The sequence below is a fragment of the Octodon degus genome, unplaced genomic scaffold, assembly GCF_000260255.1.
Source record: "Octodon degus isolate 3935 unplaced genomic scaffold, OctDeg1.0 scaffold00186, whole genome shotgun sequence".
Classification (NCBI taxonomy): Eukaryota; Metazoa; Chordata; class Mammalia; order Rodentia; family Octodontidae; genus Octodon; species Octodon degus.
Window position 1 is genome coordinate 1795803 of NW_004524762.1, and position 20234 is coordinate 1816036.

The 20234-nt window shown below is 47.9% G+C and overlaps 1 protein-coding gene across 1 annotated transcript in view; it reads left to right on the forward strand.

Moving 5' to 3' along the window:
- Positions 1–550: 550 nt before the first annotated feature.
- Positions 551–20234, forward strand: part of Med12l (mediator complex subunit 12 like) — a 327698-nt gene continuing 308014 nt past the window's right edge. Inside the window, exons 1-2 of the mRNA XM_023704067.1 lie at positions 551–676; positions 1440–1663. Of these exons, the coding sequence (XP_023559835.1) occupies positions 1565–1663 (99 nt within the window). The 5' untranslated portion in view covers positions 551–676; positions 1440–1564. The remainder of the gene's footprint in view (positions 677–1439; positions 1664–20234) is intronic.

Here is a 20234-nt window from a genome sequence, read left to right on the forward strand (position 1 = left end):
CGCGGGGTACCCCAGGACCGGCCGGGTCGTCTCCGCCTCGGGGCTGAGGTCTCCGGGTGCTCGCGGCAGGTGGACCAGTGCCTCGGCGCCCACGCCCCGCGGCGAGCCAGGAGGGAGGGCTGGTCTGATGCCGTCGGCCCGGAGCGCACAACCTCGCGCCCCCATCCACGCGCGTGGCGCAGGTGAGGCTTCTGGTCCAGGCCGCGGGGACGCGACCTCGCGAAAGGTCGCGGCGGAGCCCGCAGCCGGACGCCCGCAGGAGTCCCCGGGGCGCCCTCCCCGCGCAGGTCTGACCCCCGGCCGGCTCCGGCGCCCCGGCCCGCCGGCCCCGCGCTCTGCCGCTGCGAAAACCCGGAGCGGCGGATCGGAGCGCGCGGCGCTCGCAGGACTCCTCCGCGGTCCGGCGGGCTGGGCATGCTCAGTGCGGCCCCGCGCCGCCGCGTCCGCCAACTCGGAAGCTCGCGCTCGCGGGCAGAGGCGGCGAGGACGCCGGCGTTGCTCGGCGCCCCCAGACAGTGGCAAACTTCGCGGCGACCCGGAGCTCGGCCGGGAGAGGCAGCTGTCTCACCAGTAAAATCAAGCCCAGTTACCCCTTCCCGACCCGAATGATGGAGGCTGCGGCCGCCCGAGTGCCCCCGCCGGCGGCGGCCCCCGCCCACTAGCCCCGGACCAACAGGTAAACTGTTGGGGTGGGGGCGGGGAGGGGCCGAGACCCCAGTCGGTCGCCGGCCCAGCAGGCGCCCGCAGCAGCCTCAGCGCCTCCCCTCCCAGCCCCGGGAGGGGAGCAAAGGGTTAAGTCGGCCCCAAGCCGCGGTGAGCGCGGCCCCCTCCGGCTGCCACGACCGCCCGCAGCGCTCCTTGGCGCCTGCCCGGAGCGGCCGCGGCACCCGAGCGGTGGATGCGCCACGGAGCCGGGCGGGCGTCTCGGGGCACCCGCCGCATCCCTTCGGTCCCCGGCCCTCCAGGCCCCCCTCCCCTCGCGCTGGCTGGTCTGCGCCCAGGTGGCGGGGTCCGCGGGGCGCCGGGAGAGGGTCTCCGCGGAGGCCTGGGGCGGGGGTGGGCCGCCCCGCCGCTCTCCTCGGGGGACGGGGCTTGGGCGAGCGCTGGAGCCGCCGGTCCAGGCGCCTAGAAAAGTTTTTTACCCCCTTTCTCACCCCCTCCCCCATCTTCATCCTGCGCCCAGCTGGGGTGGGTTTGGGTCCATTGGTGAAAAAAGTCACACGTTCCCATCAGCTGCTCCTCCCCCTGGGGACAAGGGGAGTGGTAGGAGGCGGGCGCCGCGGAAGACCCTGGCGGACCTCCAGCCCCCGCGCCGCGCCCGGAGCGGCGCGTCCCGTGCTCAGCGCAGCCGGGTGCCCGCCGAAGGCTGCCCGCGTCAGTGCGCGTCTGCGTGCCAGGCAGCGGCGGCATCCAACCTGCTTTATTTCCCCTGCCTGCAGCGCCACAGCGAGCGAGCGAGGAGGGGGAGAGAGGGAGTCTGTCTGCAAAGTGCTGCTCCCTGGTGCTCAGAGGCGGCTGCTCCAGCTCCAACTCTCATTCATTTCGCCGGTTAACATGAGAGATCATGGCCGCCTTCGGGCTTCTCAGCTATGAGCAGAGACCGCTGAAGCGCCCCCGGCTCGGGCCGCCCGACGTCTACCCGCAGGACCCCAAGCAGAAGGAGGTGAGGGCGCCGGCGGCCTCCGCGGCGGTGGGGCTGCGCTCCGCAGCGCTGACCCGGGGCCAAGTTGGCCCAGCGGGCTTCGCCGGCGCTGCGGGGGAAGGGTCGGGGAGGGGACGGGAGGCGGGGGTCGTGCTGGGGCTCGAGGGGACCCCTGGCGACGGATACCCAGCGGCTGTCATTCCTCGCGCTCCGCTGGGCGCTTGCTCTCCGGGTGCCGGGGCGCTTCCCGGTTATCGGGCCTTGCACTAAGCCCCCGGGCGCTTCACCGGCTCCTTCCTTGCCGAAATCCTGTGCATTTTCCTCTCCTTTTGCTTCCTTTATTTTTCTCTCCGCCGCTTCGGTAAATCCTCATAAACTTTTTGAAAAATGTTGGAATGCAGTGCATCCGACACTAAGGTCTTTGCGTTTTGCGCCAGCAGAGCATGGGCCCATGGGGGAGGGACCCTTTTCATATTTTCCAGTTTGGAATGAAAGTCGGGTTTTAATCGAAGTGAGAAATAGCCCTCTGAACGTACCTTTGTGTCCCTTCTTCCCTTTAAAAATCAATATTAAGGAGAAACACTGATTTTTTTTTTTTTTTGTCCCTAGAGGCAGTTGGTTTAATTGCTTGAGGCTGTTTTGTATATGTAAAAGCAGGAGTTACCTTGGAAGGGAATAGGTCCCAGGATTGCTATTTCTTTGAATGAAATTAATTGGAGAGACCTTGACTCATGTACCAGGTATATTACTAGCTAGGGTAACCATGGCATTTTTGTAGCTATGTGTCTGTTTGTTAGGAGTTAACAAGTAATTATGTAACAACTCTCCAGTTATAATAATGATCACCCTTGGCTACACAATTTGCCTAGGGACTTGCTGCTGCTTCTTCTTTTTTTAAATCACCTGCTGCCCAGCTGTGCTTTAAGTTTGCCAGGTGCAGCCCACCCATCCTTTATTTTCTTTAGTTAAATACAAAGTGACCACTTCTTATAACTTATCTTCCTGTGAACCTAAAAGCCCTCTATGAAAAGTTTATAGGCCTTCTGATTTCACAGGAAGGACTTTGTAAATAAGCCCCCCCCCCTTTTCTTTCTTTCTTTCTTTCTTTTTTTTTTTTTGAGACAGGGTCTCCTATGCAGTTCAGGCTGGCCTTGAGCTCACTTTTTTTTTTTAATTATTTAGTACAGAGTCTACAGGGTCTCACTACACAGATTGGACTCCTCGTGATCCTTTTGTTTTCAGCCTCCCAAGTGCTAGGATTTATAGGCGTGCTACCACACCCAGTCTTTGAGCTCACTTTGTATCCCTGGCTTGTCTCAAGCTTGCAGTGATCCTCCGGCCTCAGCCTCCCAAGTGCTGTGATTACAGACTTGTGCCGCCATACCCGGCCAGGCCAGGTCTTTGAGACTTCCATTTTGATAAAGAAACCTGGTGGATAAGTGCTCATTCTGCCTAAACTATTTTGCTAATGGCATGTCAGAAATAAGGAACAGCAACTGCTTTATAGAGGTTTAACGTTAAATTTGAGCATCACTGGAATAAAACTAAGATTGGAGCAGGGAAGATTTTACAGGTGGTTCCTAACAGAGGCTCCGCAGGAGAGTAAGAGTCAGATGGAATTTTGCAGGTTCCTTCCCCATCCATCTCCTCATTATGCTGTCTTGGCTTAGATTGAAGTTAATTGGTTAGGACCGCGAAGAGGAGTGGTAGTAAGAACGCTGCGTGGAGAAAGTTAACTTAGAAATGACCAGCAGGAAATCTGTCCAAGGTTTGTGGGGACAGCAAAATTCATTGTCCTCTTGTAATTCAGGTCTTGCTGTATCTTTCCAGAGGATAATTAATTGATGACAGCATAAATTTTGGGATGGTGGCTTGGAATGACAGATGGACCTACCTAGTATTTATTTTCTGTGACAGCATTCATAAAAATCTCAGGCTTGGATCCTCTGATTCTGAAAGGAATTTCAATGATCATTTTGTGGAATTCTAAAACTGGAAGAGAACTTAGGGATATATATATATATATATATATATATATAGTGAAACTGAAGCACAGGAAAACTTTGATTTAAGTAAGGTATATGGTGAATAAGCAGGATTGGATTATCAATGCAGTGTTTATGTAAAAACCTGGTATTGTGTTAAGGATGAATTATGCTACATTATGTTCTGCTGCTACCCCTCTTCCCCAAGGCAACTAACATTTCATCTCTTGAGCAGAGATAGTTGTGTGTGAGCAGAGAGTTAGATTTGGATACAGTGTGGAACAGGTGCTTGGCTGTTCCTAGGTGGTTGGTGAGTAGTTTCATAAGTTTATATATTACTTCCATCAACATTTCTATTGGTATACCAACTGTATTCTTCTAATATTTTCCTTTTTGTTTTCAATATTGGAGATTGGACCCAAGGCCTTCACACTGAGCAACATCTCCTGGCCCCTTTTTAAGTTTTTAAATTGGGTTTCATTAAGTTGTCCATACTGTCAGAAGCTTGGGTTCTTCCTGCCTCAGCCTCCCAGATTGCTGGACTTATGCCTGTGCCACCATGTCCTTTTTTTTTTTTTTTTGCTTAAACTTTCAAGAAACTTTTGTGCTTCCTATGGGATAATACACTTGAAATCATAAACGTACTGCAGTATATATGTGAATGCATAAAATTGATAGCATATTATAAAAATTATATTCTAATCTATTTGCTACATGTATATATATACACACAGGATTGGTAATTATACAGATTCAAAGGAGACCGTAGCCGTTAGTGCTTTCACAAGTTAGTTCTGCATATAAAAAACTGTAATGTGAGTCATCAGAAATTGGTGTCCCCCAGAGTGGGAGATGCTGATTTCAGGAAGCGTAGGCTTCCAAGTAGGGCGGTTGTGGATTTGAAGTTTTTGAAGTTGTATGATTTCTTATTTCTTTTTTGGCGGAACCAGGGATTGAACTCAGGCCCTTTCGCTTGCCAGGGAAGCACTTATTCCACTGTGCCATCTCCCCGGCCCCAATTTCATATTTCTAAAGTAGTGTATTTGGCTTCATTTGAAAATTTGTGGGCAAAAACTCTCATAGTGTATGAGAGAACTCTTTCATTTGGTAGAGACCATCCTTGTTACTGTGTATTTAATTTATGTTGTTAGTGGTATAGCGGGTCAGTGTTCTGGGAAACTCCCCCAAGGGCCAGAGTAGGATTCTTCTGCGAGGATCTCCTGTAGAGAAGAATTGGAAGCAAGAACTGGAAGCCTTAACCTGCTTGATCTACTGATGATGGTCAAGGTTTTCTGTGCTTCACTTTTCGTAGGACTTGACTATATATTGGGAAGAATACTTTGCTGTCTATAAACAGGCATTCTCAAGCCTCTAACATAGGGAATCTGAAAAGTGGGCCTTATAGCTGATTCCTTGTCCTTCCTTAAGCCTCCTTCTTTAGGATGTATGTATGAGTATCCGTGAGTACATCTGGTCCCATCCGATTCCACAGTATGTTTCCCGTAAGTTTGATACTCTCCAATTTCACATGACTTCCTTTCAGGCTTCAGGCTGACTTTTCCCTGCACAGTGGCTCTTAGATGTGCTCATTCATCTGCCTGGACCTTGTCTTTGTCCCCCACACCCTTAACATTTCACCCTGCTCTTCTCACCTGAGCCTGTTGTGGCCAACAAGGGAGGTTCAGGAGCCATTCTTTTTCTTTTTCTTTTTGTATTTAGGACAGGATCTATGGGGTCTACAGGGTCTCACTACACAGACTGGACTTGTAGTGATTCCAAGGAGCCATTCTAACAGGGCAGAATTCTGGATTTCCTGTTTACATACTAGTATGGTTTGTGTCTAGTTGTTCCCCTGGAGCCTCATGCAGTCATTGGGGCGGGCTTCTAGAATTTGTGATTAATTCATGGTCCAATGCTGGGATCATGAGTGTGAATGCTGCTGGGATTATAGGTTTGAGTACTAGACCTATTATAGCCTGAATGCAATGTAAGGAAGGGAGAGAGGCTTGCTCTCTGCCGCAGGTGCTGATCAACCCTCTTTGTTATTGCTGTTTTGCTGTTTTCTGCTGCCATGAACTGCTGCCCTCTGCCATGTACCACTCTGCCTTGGAGCCAAGTATGAACTGAAACCTCCACAAACTGTGATTTAAATAAATCTTACCTTCCTTAATTGTGGGTGTCAGGTATTTTGTCCCAGCAATGAGAAGAAAGTAATGGAGACACATACTTTTATTTTCTCTGTAGCTCACTTTCCTTTCTTGTTGAGTCAGTATGAAAACACCACGTGTGTAATGCCTGGAAGAACTTAGTATTCAGTACTCCAATATTTGCTGTCGTAACTGCCACCATGTTTGCCTCTTCATCGTTATTGAGGTCCCAGCCCAGCAGCCTCCCTTTCAGGTGTATCATTTGTAGTTGCATCTTGCCACCTCTCCTGATAGGACAGTTTTCTAAGGGCATTGATAAGGTCTACTTTAGACATAGGCATCTCTGAAGTACCAGCACTTTGTGCATTTGGTTCCTAGAATTCTGAGTGCACACGTATTTGTTGGGACATAGGAATGAAAGTAGAAAGAATGAGTGAAAAACAAATCTGGTGACTGAGGGGTGTCGGGAGAAGTCTAGGTAGATGCTTAATGTATTCTTTGTATCTTTCTTGGAAGATAAAAGGCTCATAGTAAAATTAAACTTTAAAAGTAAGAAGGAAGAGTTTTATCATTGGATAGAAGAGTCTTATACAATTGTATAGTGTGTTGAGGAAATCAAATTAGTTAGAAAGTGATCTGTGTAAGAGAGCTTTTCAGGCATCAGGAGCCCGCTGGTAGAGTTTAAGGAGGGGACTTGCTGGTGTGCAGTGCTGGGGTGGCCGCCAGAAAGGAAGCACATGGCTTTGCGGCGTTGGTGATGGTGGCGGCTGCTTGTGGACGATGCAGAGGAGCATTTCTCCAACTTCAGAGCACATTCCCGATTCCTGGAGGACTTGTTAAAGACAGATTACTCGTCTGGGGATAGAGCTCAGTGGAGGAGTGCTTACCTAGGAACTTCGGGGCCATGTGTTTCTGGCCGCACTGCAAAAGAACAAACAACAAGAATAAAAACCCTAGATTACTGACTTTCAGATTGAGTTGCTCTGAGGTGGGGCCCCTGAATTTGCATTTCTAACAGGATCCCTGGGATCTTATAGTGCTGGTCCACAGCCCCACTTGGAGAACCTTAGCTAGAGAAGAAAAGGTGTGTTATTCTGCAGAGGCCAGAGAATTCTCTTGACATAGGCAGGGCTGGACTAGGCATCTGCCGTGCTTGGAGATACAGCAAATAGTTTGATTTTAGTGAGTTTCTGATGTGCTTTTCTGAGAAATTGTACCTTCTTCCAGCTCAGGTCTAAGGGAAAATGAGTTAGGGAGTCTTGGGCTCCCTCAGTGACTTTCCATTATGCTTGGCATAAGGGGCAAACTGTTCAAGCCCTACTGTCCTGGCCCTTGCTCACCCTTCACTGCTCACTGCCTTAGCTGGCCGGCCAGCCAACTTGGAGTTTGGGGTCTACCACTTACTGCCTGCTTAGTGCAGATTCCTGACCTGTGGAATGGGGTTCATACTTGTTCTCTCTTCTCAGTGTTGCAGGGAAAGCGGGATGAGCTAAGTAAGTTGAACGGTGCCTGTCACACAAACTGTACTCCCTGGTAAAGGATCCTAGGGCTGGCCTCGCATTGTTCTACTACACTGTCCATGGGACCCTTCCCTTAGAAATGTGGGCATGCACCACCCACCTTGTGCTCCTCTCACCCACCTTCCGCTACCCCCGCTGACTGTATGGCAGGACCATTGTCTGCTCTTCTCTCCTAAGAGGCCCAGCTCCCTGGCTTAGCTTTTTGTTCCTGGCTTCTCTGGTGTCATGTGTCCTTGGGCTGGTAGCTCAGTGACTACCACAGGGAGGCCTTCCACAGCATGTGTCTCCCTTCATCCAAGACACACATCAACCTGTGTGTCTTGTAGTCACTGGTTGAAATTCAGTGACTGGGTTGCTTGCTTTTCTCTCCATGGCCAGCCTTCTGTACTGGAACATAAGCTGTATGAGAGTAGGACCTTATACCTGGTGTTCCTGGCTGTAGGCTTCTTAGTGCCTAGGATTGGACTAAGCACTGACTCGACTCATAAGGAAATTAATGAAATGTAGAAAGAATTCACTGAACAGTTGTATTTATAGCATATGTCATTGTCCCAGGGCTTGGTTTGTTTTGGTAAACTCTGTCAGTTTTGTTATAAGTGTAGAAAACTCTTTAAAACTCACCAATACGTATTTAGAGACAGCTGGTGAAGTTAAGCAGGGAGGTAAAAATATTTCTTTAAGGGGAAGGTATTGATAAAGAAGAGAGCCTGGGGAGAGAGGAGGAGTTGACCAGTTGCCCAGGGGACGAAAGACAGCAAAGGGTAAGGAGACATTTGGTTCTAGAAAGCTTCCCACCTGGGACTAATTGGCTGGCCCAGGGCCCAGCTACAGGCTTCTCAGATTCCCAGTGTTCAGGGAGGGACAGACATCTTCACATTTAACTCATGCCTCGGGTGTCGGTGTCGCTTAGGACACAGTCAGGCTAGGAACACTAGGTCAGAGGTCCTGCTTCTTTCAGCTGCTCATGGAAGTATTGCTAAACAACCCTGTGGCCTGGGGTAAGAACTCAGTTGGTTCTCATTTTTCAGGGTCTGCCAATACCTGCAGTGGTATCATCAAAGATGCCTGGTAGAAATGGAGCTGTAGTGCCTCGTCTCCTCCTCAGACCCTCTGGGTCAGAATTTGCTTTTTTTGTTGTTGTTGATGTATTTGGTACAGGTTGTCACTACGCAGCTTGGACCATAGTGATCCTCCTGCTTTCAGCCTCTCCTGTGCTGGGATTACAGGTGTGTAGTGCCACCATACCCGGTCTCAGTGGCCATCTCAGCCTGCCTGGGGGCATGTGGTGCCTGTGTGGCATGTGGTGCCGGGGACTGAACCACAGTCCCTGTGCTTGCCTAAGCAGGGCCTTAGTCCACTGGGCTATCTCCCTGGCCCTCAGAATTTGCTTTTTAAGCAACCTTTCTAAGTGTTTCATAAACACAATAAATTGTGTACCTTTGTTTTAGTTTGTGTCCTTTACTGTAGAGAAACTTGTAAACTCAGTCTACTTTATTTTTTTTTTTTTTTTCTTGGTACCAAGAATTGAACTCAGGACCTTGTGCTTGCCAGGCAGGCACTGAAGCCTCTAACCTCCCTCCTTGCCCCCCCCCCCCCATTCCTATATACTGCCCACTAGTTGATGTATTATAATCCTTTAGATATATATGCTATTTGAAATGTTGGTACCTTTCATACTAATAGTGCAAATGAATTTAACTACTTTTCCCTTGAAGTGTTCTCTCTCTCCTCCCTGTGCCCCACCCCTCTCTCCCTCTCTTTCCCCCTCTCCCTTTCTCTCTTTCAAAGTTCTCTTATAACCATGGTTCTCAGGCTAACCTTGCTTGCTTTCACCTATAAATGGTCGCTAGCAGAGTGGAATTCTGTGTCTGACTCTAGAAATCCATACGGCTTTTTCCTGCCTGCACTTGGCTAAACTAAGTCATGCAGAAGGCAGCAGATCTAAAGCTGTTTTTTGACTTTATCAGGGTTGCACAGTTTTGCTTGACCAGGGAGCTGGGTTCTCCGCTGGACTCAGTTGAGGGCTCATGTAGTGTTGCTAGTTTGGGGTGCCGCCGTGGTCCTTTAGCTGAAGCTTCTCTTGAACCAACTTGGGGAAATAAAGTGTGGATCTTTTAGGAGGAAGAGCACTTCAGGGAGGTCCGTAAGGCAGACTGCCTTGGATCGCAAGGCCAGAGAGGATGAGGATGAACAAAGCCTGAGGGTTTTGCTTGCATCACTTAGTGACATCTGCAGGTGCACAGGCACGTGTGTGTGCCAGCACGTGATAACAGATGAGAGGCAGAAACGTGCCATAAATGGAGCAAGAATCTTGCTGTGTTCCTGCTGAGGGATACTCTACCTCGGTGGGCTTTGGAACATCAGTTGTGGTGAAAGGTGCCAAGCCCTTGTGCTGTGGTGCAGTGAGGAGGATGTTACTGATTTAACCCGGAGAACAGCTGACCTTTGGGGGTGTGTACAGAGGGCCAGGTAGGGTGGAGAAGGTGAAGGGCAGTATGGAGGAGGCATGCCCTCCTGCCCATTGCTCCTGGAGATGGGAGACCAGAAACTCTTGGACCTGTGTGTGTGTGTGTGTGTGTGTGCGCGCGCGCGCGCGTGTGAATGTGTATTTTAGTACACATTCTACAGAGTCTCACTACACAGAGTGTAGGACTTGTAATGACCCTCCTGTTTTCAGCCTCCTGAGCGCTGGGATTATGGGTGCATGCCACCACGCCCAGCCTCCTTTGCCCTCTCAGCGCAGCCCCGGGGGCGAGGCCAGTGCAGCATGCCAGGGATTGAACCGCTTTCACTGCACGGGCCTAGGTAGCACACTCGGGTTTTTAATCATCTCTGGATGGTTTTTACAGCTGGATGACTGCAACAAGGGCGATCAAGATGCTGTTGTACGTCATTATATCTAAGAGAATTACGTACTAAGGAAAAATGTTACTAAGTCATAATGTAGCGCGATCACTACTTAAGTATGTTTGTCTGCCTAATCTGGATTATCAGTCACATGCATAGAGTTGTTAATTGCTAGGCTTTTAGTGTGTTTCACACTGCTATAACAGAATGCTGTGGTCTGCGTAGTTTTTAAATTAAGGCAATAGGCTGGAAAGTCCCTGTTTGAAGGGGTGGTGTCTTGTGGGACCTTCATCTTACATCCTGTCCTGAGGAAGGTGTACCTAGGTACAGAAAAGCAAGAGGAGGTTGAATTTTCTTCCATAAGGACCCTATTCCCAACTTCCTCCTGAGATAGCCAACTCATCAGGGAGAGCCCAGATCTGGTGTTAAGAGTCACACCTCTCAACCTTCTGGAACTGGATATTCAGTTTCTAACACCTGCATTTTGGAGGTAGTTTCAAACCCTAGCCCTGGGGGTGGATTAGCAGTGATTATTATTATTTATTAATCTGCATTTCAATCTTAACAGTAAACACACAGTACTTTTGTCCTTGAAGGAAATAACCTAAAGGACAATTAGGTGACTTCAATTAGGTTGACAGGAGTGAGTCTTACTATTAGTTTTGAGACCCCACCCCCAACTTCTAGACCCAAGGGATCCTCATCCTTTTGAATAGCTGGAACCGCGGTTGTGGTGGTATTTTATTATTACTGTTTATTTATTCATTTGGTACAGGGTCTTGCTATGCAGCTCAGGACTTGTAGTGATCCTCCTGTCAGCCTCCCCAGTGCTGCCACCATGCCCGGAGTTCCAGGGTTGGCATAGCATGCAGTACCGAGGATCAAACCCCAGTCTTTGCGCTTGTCAGGCAAGTGCTTGGACCACCGAGCTGTCTCTCCAGCCCTGTGGTTGTTAGTTTTAGGCCAATACGGAGCTCCTTTAGCTGATGAGCAGGCAAAACAGTGCCATAGTTGTGGTAGGGTGCCAGTTGTGGTGGGGTGGGGTCAGGATTGTTACTGGGCATTCCAGCTTTGCTACCTGGGCAGTATGATTTCTCCTGCTTGTAAGCTGGAGAGGATACTGCTCCATCCTATAGACTTTATAGTGTTTTCAATAGGAAAGGGTGTTGTAAGCTGAAATTGTAATCAGGTGGAAGATACAGATTTTGTGATGTTTTGGAAAAGGCCTGAACTAGCAGATTGTTAACATTTTAGGAATTATATGAGCTGGGTCATAGGCTGGGAGCTCGGAATCAACCATAATGTGAGGAAAATGCACCAAGGAAGTTGGCGAATGCTGCAAATTGGGGTTTTGTTTCTTTTCATTATATAAAAATGGTTGTTGATATTCACTAGCACACTGCTGGCTATGGTTGCTTGTGGGAGACACTTTGTTGGTTACGTCACTGTCATTCTTACCCTGCTTTGCGCCTTGTGCTTTCCACTAAGAACTTAAGGAAATTAAAGCTAGGTCCTCACTTGCCTTGTCTCCGTTACAGCTTGAAGTAAGCTCGTAATTTAATTCTGATGAAAGGGATTTAACAGAAACCAGTTACAGAACTGTTGGAGATGAGATTTTCCTCTGAACCGGCATAAGAGGAGCCCTTCTTAATGCCGCGAAGACCCCTAGTTTTGAGTTTGGAAAGTCGCTAGAGAATATGATCTTTGTAGCTGGTGCTATGAGGCATCGGGCCTGTGACTGGGAAGCTAACAGGAGGTGGGAGGGGTTTATCGAGTGGCTTTATGAAATTGTTAAGCTGCTGAATTTGCCATGGGACCACTTCTCCACGGATTTCTTGATGCAAGTAAACAACAGCAGTCTACATGGTTTAAGCCATTGTTGGGCCTCTTATCAGTTTCTGGTAGCCAAAAGCATTCTGCTGTTGTCATGGTACTTTTCCTTTCTATTTTGGCACCCTCAAAGGATCACAGCATGCATGGGCCCCCCGATGCTTTCCAAGAAGTTTTACTCCGGCTAAGTGCAGAGTATAGGCAGAAGACAAAGTATGCGTTCTTGTCCATTATGTGGTTAAGTTCTGACCAGCGCCTATGGAGACACCAGAGGACCTAAACAGTGAGCTGTTTTGTCTCTTTTCTGGCAGAAAGACTATCTGTATGAAGTGGGGAAGAGTTCCTGTTCTGTTTTGCTTTCAGAGGGAGGACTTGCGGTTGTGTGCTGTGTGGGGGAGCTATGCACCTTTGGAGCTCCCAGCAGGTTAACCTGGGCTGTCCAGCAGCCCCGGCTGACAGGTGCTTTGTGCCCTGGTTGGTTATTGCACCCTTACTCGACAGCTTCCCCTTTTGGGAAGTGCCCTCATGTTCAGGGCACCCTGTGACTCAGAGCTGGGCCCACTTAGCTCACAGCCTTGCAGCTCGTCTCGTGTGGTGCCTCCTGGGCTGGGAGAAATGCTCCAGAGTCTCATGTCCTCTCCTTGTGTTTTCTGGCAGGAGAGTCCCTCCTCTTATTCCTCCCACTGGCATTGGCATTTTTGGCCTTTAGTGTGCAGGAATGATTCCTTTCCAGTTTGGTTTTTTGGTCGAGACACTTCCTTATTTATGGATAGCATTCACAAGCTGAACTGGTACCCAGTTCCAGGGAACAGCACTTAAGGTGGCATTCTGTATAAGTGGACTCTTTGTGGTGTAACACTGTGGCCCTGAGAAAAGGAGAAAAAAAAAAAATGAAACCAACTATTGGGTTTTATTTTCCATGCTTTGAGGGAGACATTATTATACATACACATGCCAAACCAGTCAGTCATTCGACCAGTATTATTGAGTACTTTGCAGGCTCTTTGTCAGCTCTGGCTTCATGAGGACAGGGCTCAAATCTTGAATTTTGTGCTTTGTCCCCAGCTTTGCGTGCAGTGCCAGGCTCACACCTAGGACTTGAAACTCTTCAGAATGAATGCAGGAATAAACAGATGCCTGGAACATTAGCTACGGGGCAGCAGAGCTTTTACTCTCTAGTAGCATCCAGGGTGCTTTTTCTTTTCTTCCCTCCAGACGCTGCAGTGTTGGGCGATACAGTGGGCTGTCATGGCTGCTGTGTGCTGGTGCCTGGGAGGAGGAGCCAGGGGTGCTGCTCGCGTTGTCCAGGGCACCAGATAGTCCCCCACACCAGAGCTTTCCAGGGCATCGTGTCCGTGGTTCTGAGGTGGTGAAGCATAGGCTAGAGGAGCGATAGACCTCGAAACGGAGAGTACAGTGTTTTAGGTGTTCTCTGGCAAGAACCGTTAAAGTGCTGTGGAAACAAAAGGGAATCTATTAGTAGGGGAGACTTGAATCTGGGACTTGGAGGATGTGTAGGAGCGGCTAGCAGGGAGGCTGTGGAAGGAAATTAATCCCAGGCAGAGGACACTGCACGTGTGGAGGGTCACAGTGCAGAGGGAATGTGCAGCGTGCGCAGGGGTGGGGGCCTGCGTGCCTGTGTGGTGTGCACAGGAGGAGCTGGGTGAGCTCTGGGCCTGGACCACTGCGTGCTGTGTACAGAAGTTTGGGTACTGTGGTGGAGGCGAAGGAGCACCGTTCACCTACATTATAGGAATGAGATTAAAGGTGACCAAAGGTCATAGTCAGAGGAGGCAGACTCTGAGGATCCCATTGAGGCAGGAAGGTAGTCACTGGTGCTCAGGACTGGGAGGGAGTGACTAGTTTCTGTGGCTGCTATTAACAGATTACTAGAAAACACTTGTTGGCTTAAAAGAAGATAAGTTATTCTCATCATTTTGGAGGCTAAGTCTGGAGTCACGTAACTAGAGGGTCACACTCCCTGAAATGCTCGTGAGTAGAAAATGCCTTGCCTCTTCTGGCCTCTGTGGCTTCACACGTTTTGCGTTCCCGGTCTTCTTTGAGCTGTGGCCACATCACTCTGGTTTTTTGCATTTGTCTTTGTGGGCCCTTCCTCTGAGGTCCTGTTCTGTTTACTCGTATGTCTTACAGGCCCACCTGATAATCCAGGATGACCATGTCTGTAATTATACCCACTAAGGCTCTTTCTAAGTGAAGTCACATTCATAGGTTTTGGTATTCAGATTGGATGTGTTTTGGCCTATGGGTTCGGGTAGGTTGGAAAGAAAATAGAAGGTAGGATCCGTGACAAAGGGTATTTGGATAGTGGAACTGGAAGAGTGAATGTGTGAGCCGGGAGAGGGGTGAGTAAGGAAAACCCTAAGACTGTTAGTTTTATACAGCAGTTGCCACGTTTTCTGCTCATGGAACCCCTTTAGTACATAAGGGCATAACACATTGTACTTCTTTTTACCTTCTCTTCCCTTCCCCTCTGTTTCTTGATCCTCCTTTCCAGTTATCTTTTATTTTGATCTTTAAATTACTTATACCTTGAATTTCTAATATAAGAGGAACCATGTGACAGTTAAGCTTGTGTATTGGATTTCCCTTCGCATTATGGTTTCAGTGTGTATCCATTTTCCTACAAATAGCTCAGATGTATCCTTCTTTATGAGAGTAACACTCTTGTGTATAAATATATTTTCTTTAAAAAAAATTTTTAAAATTTTTTTCTACCCTCCCCCCCGCCCCCGAATCAGGGATTGAACTCAGGCCCTTGCACTTGCCAGGGAAGCACATATTCCAGTGAGCCATCTCCCTGGCCCCAAAATACATTTTCTTTATCCACTCATATGTTGACATATGAGGCTATGTCCAAGGTTTAGCTCTTAGGAATTGTGAGCTTTTGTTTACTTAAGTTATATTTGTCAATATTTATTGTGTTAAAAATTGACTGATAAAATTTGGAACTATATATTCATTTAAAATGAAATGAATTTCATGTTAAAATGTGTTTTTTTTTATGAAGAACTTTTTTTTTCTTCCCAAAACTAAAATAATGAAAAGAGTAGCCTCGTTTTATATTTGTGGACATCTTCTTATCTGGATTCCTGTACTTAGTTCTGCATTAATTTTTGGGGATAAGTTGTTTTTGGTCGAAGGACATGAAGAAAATATAACCTATCATAGAAGGGAATTGATAAATTCTCAAGAACCCAGAGGCCTCAGCCTTGGGATGACATTTGTATACTGTTGGCTCTGTGGATTGTCTCAGTTACTCTTCTCACGTTGCTGGAACAAATCCCCAACACCCAGAGTGAAGGAAGGAAAGGTTTATTTAGCTCACAGTTAGTGGAGGTTTCAGTCCATACTTGGCTGGCTCCAAGGCAGAGTGGCACATGGCAGAGAGCAACCTTTCATGGTGGTAGCAAAGAGCAAGAGCCAAAGGGAGGAGCAGCAGCAACAGTGGCTACAGAGAGCAAGTCTGCCTCTCTGCCTCTGTGATGTTACATTTAGGCTATCCGCCCCAGGCTGGGTGTAGTACTCAAACCCATAATCCCAGCAGTACTCACACCCATAATCTCAGCAGTACTCAAACCCATAATCCCAGCCTTGGAGCATGAATTAATCACAAACTGTATAACTGCACCTCAATGACTGCATGAGGCTTGAGCGGACAAATACACACAAGCCATAACATGGACTGATGGTGGTCCCTAAAGAACATGCTAAAATGTTCAAAATAATTAAGTAACAAAATAATTAAGTTTTCTTTTTCCTCTCTGAGTGTGGAAAGTGTAAAGAGTTAATTTCTGAATGTTTTCTATTCAAGGAGACTGGGAAACTCAGATTGAAGTAGTGGAAACTGGAAATTTGGATTCGGATGTGTTCACAGAGAACTGGCGTTGCGGCTGTGATTACCCTTTGACAGAATGCAAAAGCGGAGGTACCAGATGACCCTCGGAAACACAGTTTCGAGGGCTGGGCTTCCTGGATGGATAAGTGGTCTGAAGGGGATCATCCTGAAGAGGCTCCAGCTGCTTTTGCCCTCTTTTACTTTTCCTAGATCTGCTGAGCAGTTTGTCTCTTCCGGACTTCTGGTCACGCGCTTTCTGCTGTCTCCTTGCCCTATTCTCATACCACTGCAAAGTGGCTGTTTATTCCTCAGCGTTTGGCAGTTTGTGTTTGAGTTTTAGGGCTGTCTTTTCAGACAGTGTAAGTTCCCTGAAGCAGGAACTGTGCCCTTTTGACTGTGTTCCTCACTGCTAATCAGAGGGAAGAGGAAACTTGATAAAAGTTTTGCAGGCTGGGCAGCTTGGTCCCACTAACTGTGCGGCAGCTGTGTTCAGGAAAGGTCTGTGAGGGGACTGGTGGACCAAGGCCTGGAACAGGCATGTGTACAACATGGCTGCTGCCTTGGAGAACTTTGAGTGGAAAGATGAAAGGCCTGTGCATGGACAACCAAGCCGTTAGGAGCTTCATTGTGGTGGCGGGAGCCTGTGAGGGAGGGGTGCTTTCTGAAGTCTTCAGAGAGCTGCTGGGTGTTTTCCTGGTGTCAGGGTGGAGTGGAGAATGCTGTAGGGGTAGAAGTTCTGAGCAGAGAGGTGGACAGCTCGGTTCTGTGTTGAGAGGAGTTGCTGGTAGTTCAGCAGAACGAGAGTGTATTGATAATCTTAAACAGATTTTAGGACAGTTGGGAAGGAGGAAGAGATTAAAACTGCTGGGACGAAAAGGGAATTCTGGGATAGGAGATGGAGCACCTAAGAGGAACATAAACTTCTACACTGTCCTAGGTCCTCTTCTTTCAGGTACCTGGGGAGTCAGGACTTACATGGAGCTCCCTCTTACCTTGAAATTTCTACAGGCATTTCCTGAGTCAGTTTGATTATGCCAGGATTTTTTTCTTGCCAAGCAAGAATAACTCATGCAGCCCTCAGCCCACACCCAATGTGCCACAGCTCAGCTATTCCAGTGCTGCTTTGTCAGTTAAAAACAATTCGGTAGGATTTGTTGCTTTCCTTTTCCAGTCATTTCATTCATGGGTTAATCTATGAGGTTGGTGAGCTTAGCACCACTTCAGGTGTTGGCAGGTATAAAGAACTAGTGTACATGTTTGTCTGAAGTATTATTGGATTTTTTTGGTCAGGATAAGTACGGAGGACCTATCAAAAGTGTGTCCGAGGCAATGCTGAATAATTTATTTTTCTCCTGACTCCTGTGAGGAAGGTGAATGTTGTACTTACTTAGTTTTACTTAGTTTGAATAAAGCTCCACACAGCACTATTTTAGTGTAGACAGTATGGAAAATGTTTTTGGGGTCAGAGTTGTTTTTACTACTTGGTCTGTTTTGACTCTGTTTCTAAGATTCCTTATGAATTGGAGATGCTATTTACATTTCTTCCAGTCCTATGAAACCTACTTTGGGGTCATTAAGTAGTCAACATGTTTTTGACATCATATTTTCATTTACTTAGTACTTGCTGTATGCTTCCCGCCGAGTGAGGTGATGTAGGGGTGTAGAGGAGAAATAGAAACTGCTCCCCGGCCCCTCTAGAATGTGCTGCTTAAAATAACTTGCAAAGGACTGGTTTTTTAAAAAATTAATTTCAGTCTGCTGCACCCTGATAGATGATAAAAGTGAATTACTAGAAAAGTGAAATGCTGCTTTCGTCTTGCGGCGGTGTCACACTGCTATAAATGTTTCGACACTTAGTTTTTACATGTTTCTTATTGAGGACAAGCAGCATTTCTGGCCCGCGCTCTTGATAGCACTGATCTGTCCTGTTCATGCCTATCCTGTTCTCTGACCCACTTAGTTGTTGAAGTGACAGATGCATTAGTTTTACTTATTTTAAGTGTGAGGACTAAGATATGTGTGGTGGCAAGTGCCAGTTAGGTTATAACGGCCAGGATTTACTGTGTTGGATGTTCTGAGTGCATTTCATCTGAGTGGTCTCAGGCCAGCCCTGCAGTGCTTCTAAGGCAGGGAGAAACTGAGGCACAGAGAAATACATAATTGGTTCAAGGCCATAGAATGAGGGTGTTTGGAATTGGCCTGTAACCTTTTTGTATAGTGAAGCTGAGACGCAGCAGGAATTCAGAAAAGGGAGGGTTTCTGCTTGGAGGTTTCACTGGAGGGTGCTGGAGACAGGGTGGAGCGTGGTGCTTCCCTCGCCGGGACGTGGAACAGCAGCTGCTGGAATCCTGGTGGGTGGGTGTGGGGGCGGTGGTGAGCAGCCATGGCTCTGCTATTAGATTTATCACACTATCTCATGCCTAATAAATCCATCGTGGGGGAGAAAATGGAGTCCAGGAGCATTGAGGGAGATGGTTTCAGTGACCAAAGCACGAAGTAAAAAAAGCCCGGCTGTCCAGGCCTTTAAATAGGACTTGAGAATAAGCACTGACACTTGGGGACAAGTTGACCAGAAGAAAGGAATATATAGAGGAGTGTGGAAAGTGCTCAGATTTTTTTTTTTTCCTCCCTTGGACACTGTTTAGATGCAGTGGTAGGTCCCGTTGCTTGAGGACCTCAGCGTGGCACATTTTGTGCTTAGTCGTTAGTGGTGTGGTAGACAGATAGGCACTCAGTTGTCGAATTGGAATGTGACTTCAGGCCTCCCCTCGCCCCCACGGCTTCTTAGCCACATTACTCTGTCTGATGAACTTGATACAGAAGAGCTCGTGTCGCTTTGGGTTGTGTCACTTGTCCCATACTTTAAATCTTTCCTTCGTAACTTGTAGTGGCTGCTTTGGTGGTAGTGGATCTCCAGAATTACTTGGGGGGCCTGCTAAGCACCCTCAAGAATTGGAGTGGGCAAGCCTGCTGAACATAGAAAGGCTTGTGGCTGCATAGTGCTGACAGAGGACAGCTGTTCAGACTCATTTTTCTGTGACGGCATAAGGGAATTTGTTTCTTTGACTTAAAATTGTAGGGTAGGCCACTCCATTTCTGAGAAGTTGACCTAAAACCAGTGCAGCCAGAAAGGGGAAGTGACCCTTTGTCCCCCCAGGATACTGACTACTATAGCTTGGGGTCAGGTATAATTGAGGATGGAGCCCAGGGACAACTGAAAGGCCCATGCATGGGTAACTGTGAGCTAGTCAGCTCCACAGGCAACTTCAGTGGGTAAAAACCTGGGCTTGTGATTGTCCTCTCTGCCTTCAGCCCCCCCCCCAACTAGAATGGTAAGTACTAAGTGAAATTATAATAAAAAGGGAAGAATTATCATTAGGCCTGATTACAGTACAAAAGCAGATAGGGCCTTTTGGCTTGCCTTGGCAGTGAAGCTCTAAAGAGAACACTGTTTTTTTCGAGGCTGCCTGAAATACAGTTCTGGGCAGGAGAAACTAGCGGATAATGTATGCTTGGGTCCTCTTTTCTGCCTTACAAATGTGAAAATTAAAAAGTTCAACTTTCTTTTCCTGCAGTTTTCCAGGAGTTTTTTTGAGAGCCATATCAAGTGCTTGACTTTGGTGGGTGACATGTATGTGAATGGAATTTGAGTATGAATTAGTAGGATACAAGTACTTAGATCAGTGTGGAAGAAATGCTACCCCATAGTACATATATTTAGATATACCTGGCATCAAAAGCTTTCCCATGTTGAGATGAGGGAGGACGAGCTACCTGCCTAGGAGGTCACTTCTGGGTCGGACAAGGGAGGTTGACATAGGGCAGTGGTGGTATACCTGTGTCATTGAAAGCTCTGAAAGGTTCACCCTCACAGCCGTGGGCATTGGCACTTCTGAGTGTGTGTTTATCTGTGGGGTACGTTTCCACTGATTCTTTGGAAAGTTTCTAAACACCCGTTCTTGTGCACTTTTGCTCTTAAATGTGCGGGCATACAAAAGGTCATACTTCTAAATGACACCAGTGGTCCTTCCCTTTTGGGAAATGGTCTCAGTATACTGTTGATGTTGGGCTTGAACTTGTGATTCCTCTGCATCAACTTCCCGACTAGTTACCATTACAGATGTGTGCCACCATGCCTGGCTGGCGCAGTGATTCCATGTTTAAAGTACTACTTAGTGTGGGCTGAGGAGCCTGCTGACTCCGACACACGTGATGTTCTCTTATTCCTTGTAATGGGCATCTGAAGGAGACAGGGTGTCTCCACTTCACAAAGAGGAAGGGAGCCAGGATTCTAAGTTAGGTCAGTTTGAAATGTGCTGTGCTCTTCTCAGAGGCCTTACTGTCTTGGAGAACCCAGTGGACTGGATCCTCACGTGGCCACCTAAAGGCCTGCTTCCTTCTGCTGCT